General features: G+C 29.1%; 1 protein-coding gene across 1 annotated transcript in view; it reads left to right on the forward strand.

The window, feature by feature from the left end:
* Positions 1 to 20,254, forward strand: part of LOC113400199 (uncharacterized) — a 29,635-nt gene extending 9,381 nt beyond the window's left edge. The window contains exons 2-5 of the mRNA XM_026639684.2: positions 7,487 to 7,693; positions 12,099 to 12,216; positions 17,381 to 17,497; positions 19,445 to 20,254. Of these exons, the coding sequence (XP_026495469.1) occupies positions 7,487 to 7,693; positions 12,099 to 12,216; positions 17,381 to 17,497; positions 19,445 to 19,646 (644 nt within the window). The 3' untranslated portion in view covers positions 19,647 to 20,254. The remainder of the gene's footprint in view (positions 1 to 7,486; positions 7,694 to 12,098; positions 12,217 to 17,380; positions 17,498 to 19,444) is intronic.
* Positions 20,255 to 22,241: the final 1,987 nt, after the last annotated feature.

The following is a 22,241-nucleotide window of genomic DNA, read 5'->3' on the forward strand; positions in this document are numbered from 1 at the left end:
TATTTATAAAGTTTAATATTTATCAGAAACGGTTCATATCAAGACCGATTCCTGACCTCCAAATCTCCTGACCGAATTTGGATCACGTTGGCAAAAATCAAACACAATCCAAGTAATATACTGCCATTTCATTTGTACTTTTTATTCTGTGGACCCATATATGGCGAAATTATAAACAATAGTTTCTTTTAACAGAATGCGTGGAATTTAGATTTATAGGGCATTTCACTTTTTATACGTGTTATAGTATAATTGTAAAAAAAAGTAATCTGTCGCAAGACAATTGCTAATACTCGTATTTATAGATTGTTTGTAATGATGAAATGAAATAAAAAATAGGAAAATTACTCAATTGATACTAGTGTTAGTAAGATTATCTTCTCATTAGCTTTTACTAAGACAGAATCGCCTACGTTTCAATTATAAAAGAGGCATTATTCGATGTTATGTAACTGTTTCGGGTGCATTAGTAAATTTCATAATTAATGTATAAAAACTTTGAACATATTATGTTATACGTATTAGTAAATATTTTTAGGATTAATTCCAAGAACCAGTGCGCGATGGCTGCACGAATCACACAACAGATCAGTTTTTTTTTATATGTCGATAGAGATATTTTTGAGAATTAACCTCAATAATAATAATAAAGTATTATTTACAGTCCATTACGAAGGTCAAGGTTAAAAAAAGTCGCAACATTTATTTTGTTATGCGGTGTTAAATTTTAATATAAAGCGGAACTATTGATAATTATGAGTTAACGAAATGTCATTAAATTTTAAAATGATTAAAATTAAATAAGTTTCAATAAGTACGGATATACAACAGACGAACAAAATTCAGTCATTATGTGATAATTATTATTTTTAAACACTTTTTATAGCCAGATTATTTACATTACATTACAGATAACTCTTCCTACATAATAAAATAAAAAATATGTCTTTTAGATTTAACTTCAGTTTAATAATAATATTATTTAATATTTCTGATGTTTATATGAAAAGATGTATGTATTATACAGAAGTGAGAACATTAAAATCCTTAATAAGTAACGGGACGATTTTAAATACAGTTAGTTGTACTTATACGTATTTATTTATTTGGTTATATTTACATATATGTTTACGAAACACAATATAATCATTACTTGACTATTACTACGAATGCTAATCGAGTAGTCTAGACAAGTTATCGCACGTTTTTTTACGGTACGGTTAAATCGCACGGTGAAAAATTTTAAGATTCTTTGTATTATCTGTAACATTTTGAATTGAGAATTTTAATTAATATTAAACAAAACCTCTTTGTTTCTTTAGTTTTTTGATTGACGTTTGTTTTTTGTTTTTTTTTATTAATTGTTCTGTACATACTGCGGTGAATGTAATTATCCTCGCTGCCCAATCTCAGATATCAATCTTATATACAAAGAATCTTACATTCATTAATAATTATTATAAGTTATTTAAAGAAATATTTCAAATAAGTGGATCAAAAATAATAGACAATAAATTAAAAATATAAGTACATGTTATAGGTTTTAAGGCAAAACATTTAAATATAGTTTATGACTTATGCATAATTGTGTTTGTGGTAACCCGAGTTTTGTAAATAACTCTGTAGTATATACATTACATATATAGTCCTATTATATATAAATAGATCACTAAATATCACTCTATGTACACGACTGCCTAAAAGCAGAGTGTAATATTTTCAGGGTTCATGTATGTATGTATGTTCACCTTTGTTATCTTCCGCCCTAATTTTATAATGCCTGCACTACAATTCTGTAGTAATTCACTTCGTATTTCACTCGTGAAATGTTGACAACCGACTTAAGGTACGGATACGCCATTTTGATACGTGAAGGTGTCATCATCAGTGTACATACATTACATACATTAACAGCCTGTAGATTTCCCACTGCTGGGCTAAGGCCTCCTCTCTCTTCGAGGAGAAGGTATGGAGCATATTCCACTACGCTGCTCCAATGCGGGTTGGCGGAATACACATGTGGCAGAATTTCGTTGAAATTTGACACATGCAGGTTTCCTCACGATGTTTTCCTTCACCGCCGAGCACGAGATTAATTAATTATAAACACAAATTAAGCGCATGAAAATTCAGTGGTGCTTGCCCGGGTCAAACGCGTTCAGCACGCGTTCTGACCACTAGGCCATATCGGCTCTCGACAATTCGACTTTAAGTGTAAACCTAAATAATAAATAATCTAATAAGTAAATGATACGAAAACCGCATTATGAATTTTTTATAGATATCGCGAAATAACTACATGGCAATTGGTCACTACAGCCACAGTGTCATGTTCGGCACCACGACAACTAAGCTGTTATGCCCCTAATTCCTTTAATTACACTGGATCACTTTTTCTTTTCAACCGTTATTATCGATATTTTTGAGCAGTAGACATGAGTGGTAGTTCCAGGCACTTCCTTAAACAAGCTCACAAGCCCAAGCAAGCATAACTCATCAAATTCTAAAAAAAATGTTTTTTTTGCTAATAATCATGAATAAGCTAAGGCGATTCGGTGGTTAAAATAAATTAATACTAAACCTCCGTTTAGAATTAATCTGCATGCACGTTCACATCCTCAGCATGAATTTTAACCGCTGTTTTTATGTTTAAAATTTCTGATAATTTAAATTATCCTCTTTAAAATACTCAGATGTTAATCATGTTTCATTCTTGATTATTTTGTTACTTTTATTATTAAATGGCATGAATTATAAAATATGTAAGAAAGTAGTTTACCAGTAGCTGTTTTATAACAACAGTTACGTTCATCCCGCTCTTATACACCAAAATGATAACCCGCGAATACATTTTAAATTTTGATTTTATATGTCTGTTTTATATAATTTAAATATAATTCAATTACTTGTTCCTCTGTATCGTGACGGCGATATAAAGCCAACCTTCCCCAATAAACGATTTATTACTTAATAGCGCAAAACGAATTATTCAAATTAGACGTTTGATGTTCCTGAGGTTAGCGCATACAACAATAAAATGTCTAAAGTATTAAATAAGTATAGACTATAAAAACAAGATTGTTAATAGTTTTAATTTATTTAACTAATATAAGGTTAAATTAAAAGACGTATTTGTGTATGTGTTTGAAACAAGGCAACTACTATTATGAGACTAGTTGGCACTTATTACCATGTCAATCGCTTTTTGATTGTCTAAATGCCAAATTGCTTAATTAAAAAATCCCTAATTAAATAATCAATATGACCTTTACAAGGATAGCTTACATTGTCTTGTTTTATAAAGTCCCAAGACTAATCGTTATTATTTTTATATTATTTAAAGAATATAATGTAATCGAGGTCATTAACCTGATCTAATTAAAAATATTTTACTTCGCTTTAACAAGTTACATAATACGAGTATTAAGCTTGCAACGAATATTCGGTTGCTATTCGGTATTCGGCCTATTCGGCAGCTTTTATTATATTCGGTCGAATACCGAATATCTACATATTATTCAGCCGAATACTGAATAATTAAGTAATATATTTTGTTAAAGGAAGATAATTTCTAAAATGAAAAAAAGATCGATTCATTACGTATGTATGTATATATCTTTTCATTTTTCTTATAATCATTTAAATAGTCATAGGTACATAACACAGGTACATAATAATCTTATATATTAGAAAAGTTAAGGATTATATGTATTTGAATTATTGTCGTAATCAAAATTTAGAAGGTTAAGGTTTTCATTTCTTTTATAATCATTTAAGAAGTTATTGGTACATAAAACAGGTACATAATCATCTTCTATATTAGAAAAGTTAAGAATTTTTCTACGTCTATACAAGTTTTGGCGCTAAAATCCGGCCGTATACTTTTGCCAAATATTTGTCTATTCGGTCAGGGGGCTCGCCGAATATTCGGTATTCGGTATACTGCCGAATATACTATTCGTTGCAAAGCCTAATCTCAATTTAAATTTATTACATGAAAACTTCTGACGTATAGCCAATTCCCATAGTGCATAATATAGCAAAGCTATTCGTAAATTGGATGGAATTTGTAAATTTAAGCTTTGTTTATCTTTATTCCTCATCCATTGGATTACAGAACAGATGGAATCATAATCATTTAGTAACAACAAAACTGTAATTTCATATTATAGTGATATTATCAATTCTTATTAATAATATTAAAAATATTTTTGGTAAAAATACATTAGTAACAATTTGTTCACTTTAACAATAACCTTGAATATTAAGTTATTAATTAAACTGAAAAATAAGATCTAAGTTACGTTTTAATTATAATATCAAACGTTTCTTTGAAATTGACAAAGAAAATGCTTATTTTCAGTATTTTAAACAACTTTTTAATACACAGGTAGGATAAACGCGAACAATGTGAAATTTCGGGACAAATCTTAAATTTATAAAACATATCAGTATTATTAATTATTATATAAGCCAAAGTTCGCAACGGTAAAAAATATATATATTGCGAAAAATAATATCAGCATATGTTAATAAATTATTATACTTTAATGATATAACTTTAATACGTATTTTTATTGTGTCCAAAAAACGGATACCTATATAACACAACAATTGTTAATGTGTAATGTGCATGTGCAGTAAAGATTTTAATTATCTCTTTTTACTTAATGATTTCAAAATTTAAGGAGATAAAAACATCAAATTGCGTTACCTACGTAATTCCTTAATTAATTATTTATTGTAGAAATCACGTCCGCGACGAAGAGATCTATTATTGTCTTAGTTCTTTGTTCTTCTTGAATGTTGTTGTTATTGTTTGGTTTGAATCGTTCATTATAATATGCGCTATTAATAAAATGAAATTTACTTTTCAATATTTCTTTTGATAACAAATAAACGTTGTAGTTTTATAGAGTTGGAAATCCATTGACCCTAGGTGTATTTTATATTTCAATCATACTCGAAGATCGCAGACACGAATCTAGACCGACAGCCATGTAAATTTATCTTTAATCAGAAGGTAGGCTGTATACAGGTCATTTCTTATCCTTATTAATAAATTAAAAAAAAAGAGAAGATTAGATAAATATTTGCAGCGTAATACTTTTTGGTATAAGCGCAAAACCAGCTTAAACATGTTTTATACGAAATAATTTTTCTGTTATTTATTTATTTATAATTATTTAAGCAGATCTTTTTACTAAACATTTTATTAACGTCTCGTAGATGTCGTAGATATATGTCGCAAGCTAACATGGAAATTTCTGGAACAATACTCCTCGTTTCTTATACAGAAGCGCAATGTCTGTCAAGGTGGAATTTTTTCACGTGTTTTTGATCACGTTCTTAAAGTTATCTTTCTTTAATCTTCTGGGAAAACCGTTAAGCCAAAGAATCATATTTAATATGTTCTAGCATTTTGTAAATATTCTTACAACAAGGACACATGTTTATTAAATATAAGTGCATTAATAATCTGTCTCCCTTACTTCACTCTATAATAGACAATATTACAATTTTATTTATTCAAAATGTAGAATACCAATAATAATTGCTTGAACGGAGACCAATAAAAAACGTTAGTGACAAATATATATTTTCGTCGCATGAAAGGTAGTCGATATTTGGCTGACTTTACTGCCATTCAAGGTTCCTCGGATCTCGTTATACTTTTACAAACATGTTTTTTTTTTCTAATACAATAACGTTTTTATTTTTGTTCATGTCATTGCTTGAGCATTCATACGAAAGAAAAAAAATGTGTATCCATAATATTCACGACTGGTCCATTCTGAAGGTACGGTAACTAAAAATCATATTATGGTGCCTTTCCACCATAACAGCTGACAATTTAGTTGAAACTATTTGAAATTTATTTGTATGTACCATTAATTACGTATACAATATATTTATTAAACCGAATAATCGATATACCGAAAGGGACCAATTTCGTTCTACAGAGACGCAGGTTTACATTCGAAGTTCAAGTTCAATACGATTATTCAATTGCACAACTATTTATTTTCGTGACTCAATCGTAATTCGTATGCAGGAAAGAAACAATTAGGTTCTCAGATTTAACCAGAACGACTTACGCGGCCGATTTATTTTGTTGCCAGAGCGTAACATAACTTTGTTTTTTTTTAATAATAATTATCCGTACCGTCCTCGCACGGGTTTACTACTATATTTTACTATAGTTTAAGATAAACCATAAACTATATTTTTTAAATGAAGAAGTGTGCCAAAATATGACAATCTTCTATAACAGACTGTACCTAAATGTCCCGCTGCTGGGCTGAGGCCTCTTCTTATTTTGAGGAGAAGATTTGGAGGTTACTCCACAACTCTGCTCCAATGCGACTTGGTGGATACACATGTAACAAAATTCAATTGTGTGGTTTAAGCTCGCAATCATGGATTGAGATATAAGTGTTCTAGTACTAAGTGATTTTAATTTATTTAGTAGCTTTAATTTCTCATGTATTTTTTTAAAGATTCTACAATCAACCTAATACAAGTAGTTCAAATTTAAAAGTGTCAACAGAAATCATCATCATGTTAAATCTTCCCTGAGCCCGTTAAACCAAAACTACAAACAACCAAAAATATAGAACAAGGAAATAAAACCCAAACACAACATGAATAACTCTTAATAATATAGTCACACAAAAACTGAGTTATATATATTTTGAATGTTTCGTATTTAGGCGAATTTGTAATATATTCCTTTTTGATGAAAACATAATAAAATTATTTCCTATAAATTTCAGATTATTAGCAGAATAAAATCAATGAAATAAAATAAAACCTCTCTGATACAGTTCCTTCAATATTTTCAATTGAATGACGCTCTTTGAAAACCAAAATGAATAGCGTTATAAAAACATAGTAAAACTAACGATTTTTCACGATATATTTTATACAAAATCAAACCCAATTAATTAGGTGAGGTTTAAAATCTAAACATTAAATTAAATAAAAGTAACGTATTTGTAAGAAGATCTGTTACAGATTGTATTTGTAACGAATTTTAAAATATCTTAGTACAGATTGATTGTCTTTTTAATATAAAAATAACAACATTAAATAGGTTCTATTTGTTTTTTTTTTTTAATAAATTAATCTTTGCCTTGCTTGCATATTTTATTTCTTAATATACTTTTAGGTTGTTTGAATGACAATTAATGCAAAACTATGTAACAATATAATAATAATAGTATTAATAAATCAAAGTCAAAAAATATCCTTCAATCTTTGTTTTTTTCTTTATTAAATTTCGCCATAAAGCCCGAATTAGATAAATTTAATTATATAAATTACAGTGAAAATTGAAAAAATTAATATGATCAAATCATGAAAAGAATGCGATATATTTTCATTCAATCCAAGGGCTTACAATTAAGTATAGTTTTAGCGAGTATTATTTAAGCCGTCAGTATAAATAATTAATATTTACATAAATATTATTTCTTGTTCGCAGGGCTCTTGCCAGAAGCCTTAAGGACAAAGTGCATACGATGCACGGAAAGTCAGAAAAGGACAGCCGTCAAGATAATCAAGCGACTGAAAAATGAGTATCCCGACGAATGGGCGAAGCTGTCTTCAAGATGGGATCCAACGGGAGACTTCACGCGATACTTCGAAGTGTTCCTGGCTAATGAGCAGTTTAATACCATATCTGGCAATGGTAGGTAATACGCCTCGTTCGCTTTTAGAGTTATAGAGTATGAAATCAGAAGTAAAAAGCTTTAATAAATTCAATAATCTATTAATATTTATTGAATTTTATTGCGTTAGGTAATGTATAGGAAATAAAAGATTAAATACTTCTTAGAGCCTGAAATAATAAGATTTGTTAAAATTCGTTCATTAATTACTTTTGCACACCCCAAAAGTAAATCGAAGCAGTTGATACCTTGCTTAATACCAGATTTTATCAAATTCGGTTCAGTGGATTGGCCGTGAAAGTGTAACACACAGACAGACAGATAAAGCTACTTTCGCATTTATAATATTAGTAACTATTGATGTAAATGATTCTGATTTTATACACTTTTGTATAAATGAGGTCGTCTTAAAAATAATAAAATATATAAAAAAGGATTAGAAGAATAGATAATAAAAAAAAAAAAAAGCTCAAAAATACGACATAATGTTTTATCTGGAACGTATTCTTAAACAAAAACGAAAATGGCAATGTAACCCAGACATTTAGGAAATTTCCAAATTATCCAAAAGATAAATTAAAAACACATCAAACTGTTAAACAATTTTTACATTTATAGAAACCCACTTGGAAGAAATGATTTATATTTAAAATTTGTTTTTTTATTTATATGAGTTTATAATATAAAAGTGGTCCCTGGTGTTAAAGTGGTTTTAATTTTTTTTGTCTTAATATAAAAATTACTCGTCCATATGACATACCCTTAGATTATGTATAGCCTATTCCAATGGAAGCAGGAAAAAAGATAAACAAACCTTAGATTTACGTATTTCATGCGATTTGCTAATAACTCAGCTATATTGTGCACTACTAAGAGTTTATGATTAATATATCTTTATTTATAATATAACAACATTGCACATTACTACTTATTTCCACTTTAATTTTACTTTCAAAATTCCGATAACAGTTTCGTCGACGTTCAACATGCAATTTTTTCACAAATCCATGCGGAATCTCAGAGATAAATCAAGCTCTCGACCAATGATATCACGTCAATTTGTTGTCAAATGTTGTTTATTTGGCTTTTTTCCTCTTATGGTTGGAATAGAGTATAGGTATACATTAAATAGTTTCGCACTACAAAGTAATTAAAACCAACGAACCTGTTTATTCCATGAAGTAATCAAAGATGTAAGAAATAATTTATTGTTGGTTGTTTAAGCGTTGTGGACTTTTTATTAAAATCAACCAAACCAACAAAATAATACAAAAAAATCCGTCATATTTTATCGATTAATTTGTAAAATCATTATTGAAATAGTATTGTCGTAATATAGATTTGTTAATATATAAATTTAAGTGTAAATATGTTTTTAAATATAAATAATCGATTTAAATTTTATAATTGGAATCTAAAAATGTAATGTTATTGAAAAAAATCAGTCAACGTTATGAAATTTGATAAAAACAATATCCACAATAAGAATAGTAATTAAATAGGTAAATGTTTATTATTTTCGACTCCCTCCTGGGTTGAAACACGAGTTCGGGTCCAGGGCCGGATCTACCATATGGCTTTTTGGGCTTCAGCCCAGGATTCAAGAGGGCCCCAGCTAAGTTAAGTCAAAGTTAAAAATAGCCGATAATGCGAAAGAATGTATGTATAACTTTATTAAATTAAACAGATCGTATGGTTTGCAGCCCTGCGAGTCCTGCAATTAATCAAACCGATTCAATTAATTTAATTCAAGTCTACATTCAGATATGTCTTAGGTGGGGGCCCCTAAGTAGTGTTAGCCCAGGGCCCTCTAAACTTACGGTCCGGTTCTGTTCAGGTCAGTGTGTACTTGTGTTTACGCAGGCACTAAATGTAAATTATTATAAAGAATAGTCACCATGACCGATTAGATTAGATGGACATCATATTTATTATTCAACTAAAACATTTTTATAAATTAAAAACATTATTTCCATTTCAAACCGTGGCTCATCATCTCAAATCATTTTATGAAATGTAGTTTTCGTGATCGCGTCTGAAGTATAATTACGACACATAAAAGAGTTATTGTGTGTTTGAATGCCGAACGTGTTTTATCGCAAAAAACAGGATCCACCTAAAAGAGTATGACAATTTATCTTCTTCGTAAATAGATTCATAACTATGTTAAAGTTACAAAAACGATGGATAAACATTACTTATTATTAAAAGAAGACAATAATTGTTTTCGGTATTTACAAGTCGTATGTGCCGGTTAATTTTAAAAACAAGAACCCTTAAAACCATACAAAAAAACGGCACAGCCAGCAACTGACATTTAAAAGAAGAACTACATTTAATTAGATAACAAGAAACATTTTTCTTTTTTCGTTTGCGGCACGTTTCTGCGCTAGTTACGCGGTTTTTTTTTTTAAATAAGACGCCAAACGAGCCTCAGACCTGATGGGCCACTTGATGTATGCATACGTGGTCACTACCGTTTATTAACTCACTCACTGCACTGTAATAAATATTAACCTTTAATTATATTATGAGTTAAGGATGTTACAGCATACTTATGCTCACTTTTGAATTGAGACTGTATAAATTAATACAAGTTTTACGGTTATAATCTCAGTAGCTAATGAGGTATCTACTCCTGCTTGCAAGGTTTACCGCGTCTAAAATTTCATATCTGTCGAAAAATTAAATTACTCGAAACGTAAGTAAAATGAAAATCAAGCTAAGTCGATGATCTAATCTTTTGAAAATTAAAATGAAATTAATGCAAAAACATTTTTTTCATTAGTTTTTTTTTGTCTTCATCGCCGTAGTCGTAACAAATATAACGAAAAATTAACGATGTATTTTTTGGTTTTGTCGTTCAATGACATATCGCGAGTTTGAATCGGATCATCTTGACTTCACCGGTTCATTATATTTTAATACTATATTAATCATAAATAATTACATTAATATATTCGTATAATGTATCTAAGATTATTTTTTATTAATGGAAGAATGAATGTTTTATTGTTCATTAAATTAGAAATATAATTAATAGTAATAATAAGATCCGTTATATACGACTTCGTCCGTCCCGTGACGCTGTTCCGTTGTCGTACGATACTTTGATAATGTTTTATACTTTGTGATAATTGAATTAATATTGTTGTTAATTTTATTATACATAGATATGGTTACTGTGAATTACTTATAAAAGTTACATATAAAGGCATATAGGAGACCTACAAATCACTCATTTAAGTTTTGTTACGAAAGTTTCTGGACCGTCAATTTTCTTTCTGACTACGTCGTCATATAAAGCTATATCTTTAGAGATATATGGTTAGCCATATACGATCTATTTACACACTATAATATATAATAGAGAATGTCCGTCTTGCAACTATAAACTAAAATAATATGAAATTTCCATTAAGTGAAATGGGATAAAACAACAAATTAATAAATCAAAACTCTAAATAATTTAAATCTTATTTAAATTAATGATTTGTGCCAAGTGCCATAACAACGGTATTAATATTGAGTGGAAAATAAAATAGTAAATCAAATAGTAGGTATTTTATTTAAATAAAATTAATTTGAAAATTCAATTCAATTAAAAAGAAATTAAAACTTAATTCTAAAAAGAAAACATGCGACAGAATTGGATGCCAATCATGTAATGAATGATTAAATTTAAAAATTATACAATATTAATTTTGAAGGAATCATCAAGTTTACTGGAAACTCACGAGAGGTCTGGTTTCCAGATATTACTTAGTTGGCAGAAACTGTGTACTGCGCAAGATAACTAGGTATTGCCCCTATTAAAAATAAACTATGTATCATAATAAACATTCTTTCGGATGGTAAGCAATGGAATATAAAATGTATGGGTATCATTTAATCGCTGTTTATTCTGGATAATATAAATACATCCTGTATATTCATGGATTTTATGGTATGTGAATGGTAAATGAGCCAGTGTAATTTACACAATTAGAGACTTGAGAATTTAGTAATTAAAAAACATAATAAAGTCTACACACATACGGTATACATATATCAATTTATATATGATTAATACGTTTTATTAACATAAATATTATAATAATCTCTATATACACAACATACTGTATCTAACTTTTTTTTTAATCTAGCATCGTAATATTATTATTGTATTTATTACAATTTAACCATGCGTGGGTACGTATACTGCCACGGAAGGCCAGCGCTAAGTGTTACATTTTTTTTTTCGCTTTTGTCTGTTTACTTCCTTACAATTTTTATTGTTTGTTATTTTTAATGGAAAGACTGTTGGCAAACTGGCAAACAGAATTAGTGACCATCTGAGAATTAGCGGTCACCAGACAATATTTTAATTTTTATTGTGTTGCTGTATTTGTAATATTTTAAGCCGATCTATTTAACCATAAACAGGTAACGAAGTACCGATGTCACCGCTGCCAACTTTACGACCAGTACCTACGACACCTGCTCCGACGTCTGATACACCAGTATCGAGTGCCACTCCACCACGACCTCTTCCTCTTAATAGGTGAGTTTTGATATTGTTTAACTAATAAGAAAAGAACATGCCATTTATATAAATACAATATTTATGTAAAGTCGCAGAGACCGTTTGGTGTAAAAATAAACTCTGATAATCTGATGGTACGGCAATCCGATACAACCAGTTAAACTTTAGGCGCAGGACCAACGGCTTTACGTGCTCCGAGGCACGGGAGTTTGTAAATGTTAAACAATAATATAATTAGTAACTTGAATTTTTTTTTCACATACAAGGGTTTACAATTTTATTACAAGCCCTGAATTTCAAACTAGCTTTGGCTGTGTTTTGGAAGTCAGTGTTTTCCCAGATTTTAGGTACTTAATTGTTTCTTATATATTAAACAAGAAATAAATAATCAAAAACACAAAAAAGACACTTTTTCTTTTACCAATGAAAGCGATGTAAATGAAATTTTGAAATAACAATTATTATGAAATTTGAATAAAATAATCCAAAAAGATTCTGTGGTTTTAATGATTTTCATATTCAAATCGATACTTATCTTCAGTTTATATACTGTTCATTAAAGTCCCACTGTAACAGCCTGTAAATATAAATATATACCATTTTTTTAAGGACAAGAAACCTCTGTCTTTCTTGCATGGACTTGATCCCGCAATAATCGGTTAAGAATAAAGTGTTCTTGACACTCGACTTATTTTGCTGACCATACGTAAAATTAATTGTTGATCATTTTAGTTCGTTAAGATAATTGACTGCGATTTTTTTTCTGCCAATTAAATGTTGTTTATCTAAAAACCACATTATAAACTTATATATATTTTATATATAGTTGATTACTATACCTAATGTTTTATAAGACCAATCTCAAATTTTACGCAAGTTTATACTTATTCAATTTGCGAGTATTATGAATCTCTAGATAGTGTAAAACAAAGTCGCTTCTCAACGTCTGTACGTCTTAGATCCTTGGTGAACTGGCCAACTGATTTTAATTCAGTTTTGATCAATAAATAGAGAGATTAAAGAGAAAGATTTATACATATAATACATACACAGATAAAAGAAAAACCGACATTTTCAACTTCCTAGCCGGAAAAAATATAACATTTTTTTTATGTTGGCACTTCAATCTAAAAGTTTTATATAAAGGCTTATTGTAACCGTGTGGAACCGGGCTGGGTAGGTAGTATAATATATATTAAAATAATGCCTTTGAGTTATCCCATCAAACCTAAAGTTCAACCACTTCGACAAACAAAATTACATCAAATGAATTCTTGATATCGTTTTATGCCTTAATTTACATGTGTATTATACGTTATACTCGTTAATAAATAATTGATGTAGATAAAAAATATATACATTGCCTTGGAACGATGATGGCCGATTACATACAAAATTGTGCGTGCAAGCACAAGTGCACCCTAATGAGAGTGAAGGATTAGACCTTGACTCATTGTAACCGGAAAGAGCCTGCTTAATGAAGATTCAAACGCCTGGATTGAGGCCAGGACCTCGTGCAAGCAAAATTAATTATCTGTCCCATGACATTTTTTAAACAGCGAGATAGGTGAAAAAATATTTATAGTGTTTTCCTAACATGTTACCAAAGGTGACGACTCTTTTTATGCAATTTTTTGCCTCCGTGGTGAATGCCGAATATATGATACTACTATAAAATACAATAACTACTGCTAAGTATATATTCATATTGAAAAACAAATAAAAAAAACAAGTAAATACGTCTGTTCCTGAATGTTTTTCTAAATAAATATATTTAAAATAAATAAAATGTTTGTAAACCATAATTATGTGATTGTAGTCTAAGCGTATTTAATTTAATTTCATTATAAATAGACTGAGAAATTCATATAATTAAACAAAATAAAGTATTTAAAAAAATATACACTTTTGAAAATACAACTATTTATCACGTAATAGTAATAATAATGTAAATTGATATTTTTTGAACGGGAATAACTGGCTGACCTCCGTCACATTACATTATTTCCGATAAGTTGTCCTTCTTAAAAATAAAACTTTTACTATAATACGACCTCAATATATCTATTGACGATAAAATTAAATTACGTAAAGGAGCGAATTTTAAAAACATTTTTAAATATTGATGATCGATGTTACTAAATTTTTGACCAATTATAAATTAGTTGATGTATTTGGTAACAATTGATATTTTAAACGGCAATCGTCCCATATCAGTAATTTTTTAATAGCTCATGCTGTTATTGAAAGATAGTTTGATTTTTTTAAAAATAATACGATTTTAAAATAAAATATTGAGTTCTGTATAATACATACACTTCTAAATACATATCTACATACAGATATAACCACAAAATCTATAATTGTTATATAGTCATGGGTTCAGATTACTCTAAAATATATTATACTCAGATACTCGAAAACTAAGTTTGTTGCATAACAATTATTCAGATTGTATAGTTTAAAATCGCGTGCGTTTAATAATAAACAGCGTGAACGTTCTGTTACCTTAAAACACAATTCAGTTTAACTGGTTTTATTCAGTAAGTTATTATCTGTTATGTTATGTGTCGATTACAACATCTTAGTTTTGTTGATAACACAAACACAATCGTATATTTTGTTTCTTTAACTTTCCTACTTTTATTTAACTTATGTGCGTGTGAGTGAAATCTGCAACTTTGGAACTGAATTATATAAAATTGGTAATTTAATTTTGCAAGCACTTTTAAGTTCTGGTGACAATACAGTCCAATACAGTCAAAAAAAATTTAATAAATAAAGCATATTACTCAATTCAAGATTATATAAAAGGTATATAAAAGAAAAAAGCGTGGAGTTAAATATTTAATTATACTTTACTGACATACTATGTTATTAAAATGGTGGAAAAGAGTAACTACTGAGTTTCTTACCGGTTCTTCTCGGTAGAATCTACTTTCCGAACCGGTGGTAGCTATACATTAAATTCAACATGACGAATGTAACATGACGATTTTGCTTTTTTGAGCTTACTTGAATAAAGAATATTTCGATTTTGATCATATTCTGTTTGTTCGTGTTTCATATATATATATATATATATATATCAAAACAAGCGTTTATATATGTATATTTGAATTTAATATATCGTATCTCCGCAGTCTTTCGCTTCCGTGCACTATTTTAGATTCGCTTTCATATTTCATGAATACTTTTCAATTCAAAATAAATCAACGCAATGTTTGAACGTTTAATATATCTGTTTGATTTTAAGTACCTTACGCCAACTAATAATGTAATGTTTATTGGTTATTACATTATGATATAACAGCCCGTTAAATATTAACAACTCATTAGTAAATTACTAATTAAGATTTAACAAACATAGTTTGGTGAAATTAGACCTAAGAGCAACAACAAGTTTGAGCAAATACTTACCCAACTAATTGGGCTTAAATTAAAATAACTATTATTTAATGATCTGTTATAGCAAATACCTAAGTGTCCAGTTTTATTTGAATAATCTAGTACCTAATAATAACTAATATATCACGCATGTTTTGCGTACATGATTATATCAAATTCGCACGATATATCTACGAGTATGTCCGTCTATTATATTCAAGAATTGATTCACTTACGTATAGTATAGCATTATTTTTTAAGTATGTATATGGCGTATACGAATTACTTTAATGGCTCGTTACTTTGTTATTCAAAAGCATTGATCATTGTATTTCAGATTGATTGCTAACTAATAGATAGATATATGTCTCTACCAAATCAAATCAAATCAAAATATACTTTATTCAAGTAGGATTTTACAAGCACTTTTGAATCGTCATTTAACCAACTATTTAAAGTATAGCTACCACCGGTTCGGAATTTAGATTCTACCGAGAAGAACCGGCAAGAAAATCAGGAGTTATTTTGATTTTCATTGGATTTTGATACGATATGAAATATAGGTATTATTCTTAAATGACTTATTCTATTCTATGATTCTGACGTCCATATCTAATATGAATGAAGAATCTACATGACAGCCCTAACACATAGTGCATAAACAATGGATTATAGCAACGCATTCCCACGTCGATTGCGTGCGAACAACGCGACGGTGGAGAAAGATTGATTACTCAATAAAGAAATGATTATTACAATGCTTATATATTATCACATGCATGTTCCATTTAAAAAAAAAAACATACTTATATTACAGAAAGTTATTTAGAACTGAAAATTGACTTCTATTGTCTTCTATGTAATTTCTGTAAAATGTGCTATTTTTTCTATTTTTATCCTGTTTACGTAACGACTGTTATTATCTATTTACTTTTATTTAATATTTAATTTTAAATATATAATAGTAGTAATACTAGCGACGAAAAATATGATAGCATCAAGAGGGAAGGAACTCTATCTATCGTCATCTATCTTTCGTGATTTCACAGTTAAGTTAGATTAGTTTTTTTTTGTTTAAAATAGGCAGGCATACTGACAAATAGGTGTCTGGTAGTATGTGGTCACCGCCCATGGATACTAACGTAATTAGCGAAAAAGTATTATATATTGGCGATTAATATTAACTACACCCACGCCAACAACCTTGGGAAATAAATGTTATGTTCCTTGAGTCCGTAGTTACACTGGCTGACTCTGACCACTGTGTATAGAGAGAGTTGACTAGTGTGCACTTAGATATAAATTAGCTCACTAAATTAAAAACCAAAATCCATAATATTTATTAAATCAGTCCGATTAAGGTAAAAATGTGAACATTACGACGAAGGTATAACTTTAGCATCCCGATTTTATATGACGTATAGCGAACTTATAACTTTAATAGCGGAATAATATTTTATTCCTATATATTCTTTCGTATTTATTTTATTATATAATATTTTTATATTTAACATAAAAATTATGTAAAGTAGGCTAATTATTTTTTAATAAATATAAGGTTATGTGTGCGTTGCTGATGTAAGGTTGATATTATATGTTACATTGCCATTATCTGCGGTGGTGACCTCTGACCTGATCAGGTGGTCCATTTTTTTCAACCACCCAGAGTGTAAGAAAGCTTGTATGTGTCAGCGTATTAGTTCCAATATAATAAGTTTTTATATTTACTAGCCATACATGCCAATAAAATGAATATAATATTTTATATTAATTCTAATTTTATTTTCAATTTCAGGTTTGGAGGCGAAGATGAGGTAATGGTCGGCAGTCCCTCGTCGGCTGTCACGACTCCCCGACCGACCCCAATTCTCACAACTAGACCAAGCACTATGAGACCAACTGTGCCGCCGAGGTAACTAACTGTATAAGTAATAATCGGTAAACATGCCAGTACTTTAGAATGATTTATGATATAGAAGACGTAAAATTCTTTTTAATATTGATTTATTAATTATCCAATTGGTACGAGCTACGCCAGGCTTGAGTCCGTTGACAAATGACAAAAAAAAATACGGTCCTGGTTTAATCAGAAATAAATACTGGTTTTTTTATTTATTAATGGAACAACACTTAAAATTAAAAAAATGAGACACCATGAGTAATGATGAGAGCTATGTGTGTATATGAGAAGTACGTAACTAATAATAATTATGTTAAATAAATATGTAGTATTTACTTATAAAAAGTATATTCTTGTTAATTCTGTAATAACAATACTACTTCTAAGATATATTTATAAGATTATTTTTTAATATTCTATAAGAAATATTTTCCAATCGTTTTCCCATAGATTTAATTTGTATAATATTTCCTGTTGTTAGTGTATAATTATTAATGATCTACGTGTTATGTTATATAATTTTCCGAATTCATTATAATATCACGAGAGACCAATAATAATTAAGATGCAGGTGCGTATTTAATCCGATAGTCATACCAGTTGAAGTCAGGTTTAAAGGTTATTACGCATAAAATTACGATTATAGTTTCCATTAAAATTAAGACGGACTTTACAATCGACAATATTGGATTATTATATGTTAACATTGTACCACATTGAAATGAAAAAATATCACACAGTATCATAATATCAGGTCGCTGATCTGCTATTTTGCACAATCATTTAATAGACCCCTCGTAGTTTAGTCAGCCATCTCTTCAAAAACAAAGAAGGCTTTGGCTTGTATTATTATCACTATTAAGTTACTCGTCTTATTTGTCCGAGATTATCTGAATAAGGATTAATAATGAATTAGATACCTTAACATTTTTAAGACTTACAATTTTCTAGTTCAATGATTTGATGTATTTCCTATTGTTTATACAGCGTGTGCCACGTAAGCGTACGGAACTGTATTCGTTTTCGTTTTTTTTAAACCGTCATAAACGGTCATAGATTTCGTCTAAAATACAGCTATTACAAATAATACAAATTATTTGTACGTATATTCAAACTATCCTCGTTTCAAAACCCACTAAAACCGTATCAAAATCCAACGACCGGTTCAGTAGATGAAAGCGGAAATACTTATAGGAACAGAAAGCGACATTGTTTTGTACAATTTATAGAAATCATATCAAAATTGTCACGCGACTTGAAATTAAACTAAGCAAACACATAGACTCTTTACAGCAATATCTTATACTGTTTAAAGATAATAAAAAAAGACAAACAAAAATTAACTTAAAAAAACATTACATTACATTCAATGATAATAAATATTTTGATAAGTATAGGTAGGTACTCCATATGAAAATAGATTGTAGTAGCAGCTCTTAGACAATATAAATAGTTTGTGATTTCTTTTCTAGTATTTTCTTAACTCAAGATAATCCAACGGAACATGATATTCTACTTTCTGGCACTCTACTCAAATAATGTGTTAATAAAGAAGTGTACCCATCTATTTTATATTTTATAATGCTTTTATCTAAGTTTATTTATATATTTAAATAGTGTCGCAATAAAAAAAAAACAAACGAACCAACTTTATTATCTTAGAGGGCATGACAGCAACGCTTGACACTCGCCAAACGTAATAATACTTCACTAATGTGCGTGTACTTTATACTTAGTGGCTAACGGCGTCGAAACTAAGCTGTCAGGCATATAAATAATCAAATATATTCAATTTCGATAAAGACCAAGAAATAATATGTCTACTAGAGATAAATTGAAATATGGAAATATAGTGGAATAAAAAATAATTATTGTTTTAAAATTAATAAAAAACATTTTGATATATAATTAAATGTTTATAATTTTTATTTTATTAACTTGAATATCTTCTTTTTTCAGACCAACACCAATAGCATGGGGGAACGTCGGTACAGGCACAATGCCAACACGCTTTACGATGCGTCCTACAAAAGATAATCTACCATTGCCATATTCGACCGCCATGACACTCATCGACCAGATCGGCATCAAGATCATAAGGACAACAGAACTTGTCACTGACATACTGAGGAATACTGTTCGGGCTGTCGTTGGACGATAACACTCATACATTATAAAGTGATTTTATTTGTAAAAAAGTGCTAAAGCATTGTAGTCATTCGGCCTAAAAAGATAAAACGTACCTATTTTTTATAAAAGAAAAACAATGTTTTGTTATTTACTTTGGTAGAAAACTCTTATCTTTAAAATGAGAATTTGATACATGTAAAAAATATAATTATAATTTAGTTAAGTATACTTTTTAAAATACGAGATTATTACAATTTAGCTACCAGCCACTATAAAAAAATTAATTGCAGATCATTATTAAGTATAATCAAATATACACTGAATCAAAAAAATAAATCAAAATACAAAGAACTCTTATTACGACAAACGGAATAAAAAAATACCTAAAATAATACAAAATTTTGATCCAGATGTAAAATTTTATACGAAACAAAACACTTTGTAACACATAGAAATAAGCTTATGAAGCGTAACTATAAGTAAATTTTGTTAGATTAAGTTTTAAATTATTTGTTAAATTAAGAATTTATCGTACAACACTAGGTTTTAGATGAATAAATAATAATATGTCATAAATTTAAAATAAGAATATGAATTTTAAGTCGAGCAGTGATCGAATAAAATTTTTATAATTGTCTATTTAAACATTTTTTATTTATAACTATTCATCTTAGATCCGTCATCAACGATCCACATAATTACATATAAACTAGTATTATAATAAAATAATGTATTCTGAAATTTTATAATATTTTGCCTTACAAAATCTTGTACCTTATATTTATTTCCTATTTAGAGAAAGCAACTACAATTGTACAGGAAATAAAAAAAATGTTTTGCACAAGTTTTTGCACAGACACAGAAGTTATTTTTGACAGAAAAGCGCACATTTTACTCGGGATTTGAACCCAAGCTTCGGGATGAATATACTACAGAATGTCTTACAACGTTCATGAACAGTTTTTTAGTCATTAGACAATACAAACCGCTACATCCCTGCGTTTTAAATCTGTAATATCTTATAAAATATTAATTTAAACTACATGCTATATAGGGTACTAAATTGAATAAGGATTAATGGTTTAATGCTTAAAATCGCTTCAAAAATAAGCCATTATTTCTCGTAAAAAGTAAAGAATTAAAAATGGTTATTGTGGGTCATCCCTTAGAGATAGACAAATACCATCGCGGATTTTTTGTAGACTTTTTTAAAAGGTACAATACTGTAGTATTATTTTGATCTATTTCGTAGGGTTCAGCCAGCGTTTGCAATTTAAGCGCAAAAAATTGTGTTTATTTATGACATCACTTTAGAAACCTCTAAAATTATCAGTGTTTTTCTACTATATTGTGCATGTATTATACATATAAACCTTACTCTTGAATCAATCTATCGATTAAAAAAACCGCATTAAAATCCATTGTGTAATTTTAAAGGACGGACACACAGGGACGGATAGACAGCGGTAAGCGATTTTGTTTTATACTATGTAATGATATAAAATAATCTAGAAATAATTGATATATATCCTTATTAATTACCAATAATATGGTGCTCGTTTACCTATTTGAGGATCGTGCAAACTCATTTCAAGTTTGAGAAAAGAGAAATTTGCCACCTTCGTTGGAGTCAAGGACGTTCTATACATCATATGTATGAAGATAAACAAGTACGTAACACAATAACGTCGGATTCGAACCTAAAGTATAGAATTAAAAGTGATTCTTATTAAAAATGGGTATTTATAGAAAATTATAATAGATATTTATAACTTTGTTTACTGTTTTTATATGAACAGTCAGTATCTGCATTATAATGCAGCACTCCCACACTCTTCTAGAATATATTACATTCAATCACTACCCGAATAATTAATTAATTTCGGAATTAACAGATCTTTCTATTAAAAAAGTCTGTGGCTCCCGTAATCAAGAAAATAGAGGTGTTAATATCTTCAACTAAATTCTTCACTTCAACGCGCACACACTTAGCCGATCTTGGATATAAATTCGGTTCCTTGGATTACCTACGTTTCTAAAATCAACAATGTATTGTCATATATGTATATTACCAGATATGGTATTACGCAGGACCCTCTTGATCATTTTTTTTTTTCGTTTATTAGGCTTACCAACGCCGTATTACCTTTGTATCTATGCCAGTTTCAAAAACAATAAACAAATAAAATAATATGATAAGTTAATTATCGGTAAACGCAGCTTGCAGTGAGGATTAAAATAAATTAACTGAAAATTAATAGGTACATGAGTGAAAGTAAATAACAGCCAAATAAACAACATTTGACAGCGAATTGATCGAGTCAATTCGCTGTCGAAATGTCGAGAATGGTCGATAGCTTAATTAGTATGATATTAACTATGGATTTTCAGAAGTAAAATTTAAAAACATCGAAAGTTTTTTAAAAAACTTTTTTGGGAGCAAGGAGATAGCCCGAACACATACGAGTGCTTGTTGAGTAAAGAATGCTAAATATTTATGTATTACTAATTTCTGACCGTGACTTCGTCCGCGTAGATTTCGGATTTGTGACAGGATTGCGTATCTCAAAAGGAAATCAAAATAACCCATAATGATACAAAATATATTTTTTTAAATAAATAGAAG

Source organism: Vanessa tameamea, chromosome 18 (genome assembly GCF_037043105.1).
Source record: "Vanessa tameamea isolate UH-Manoa-2023 chromosome 18, ilVanTame1 primary haplotype, whole genome shotgun sequence".
NCBI lineage: Eukaryota > Metazoa > Arthropoda > Insecta > Lepidoptera > Nymphalidae > Vanessa > Vanessa tameamea.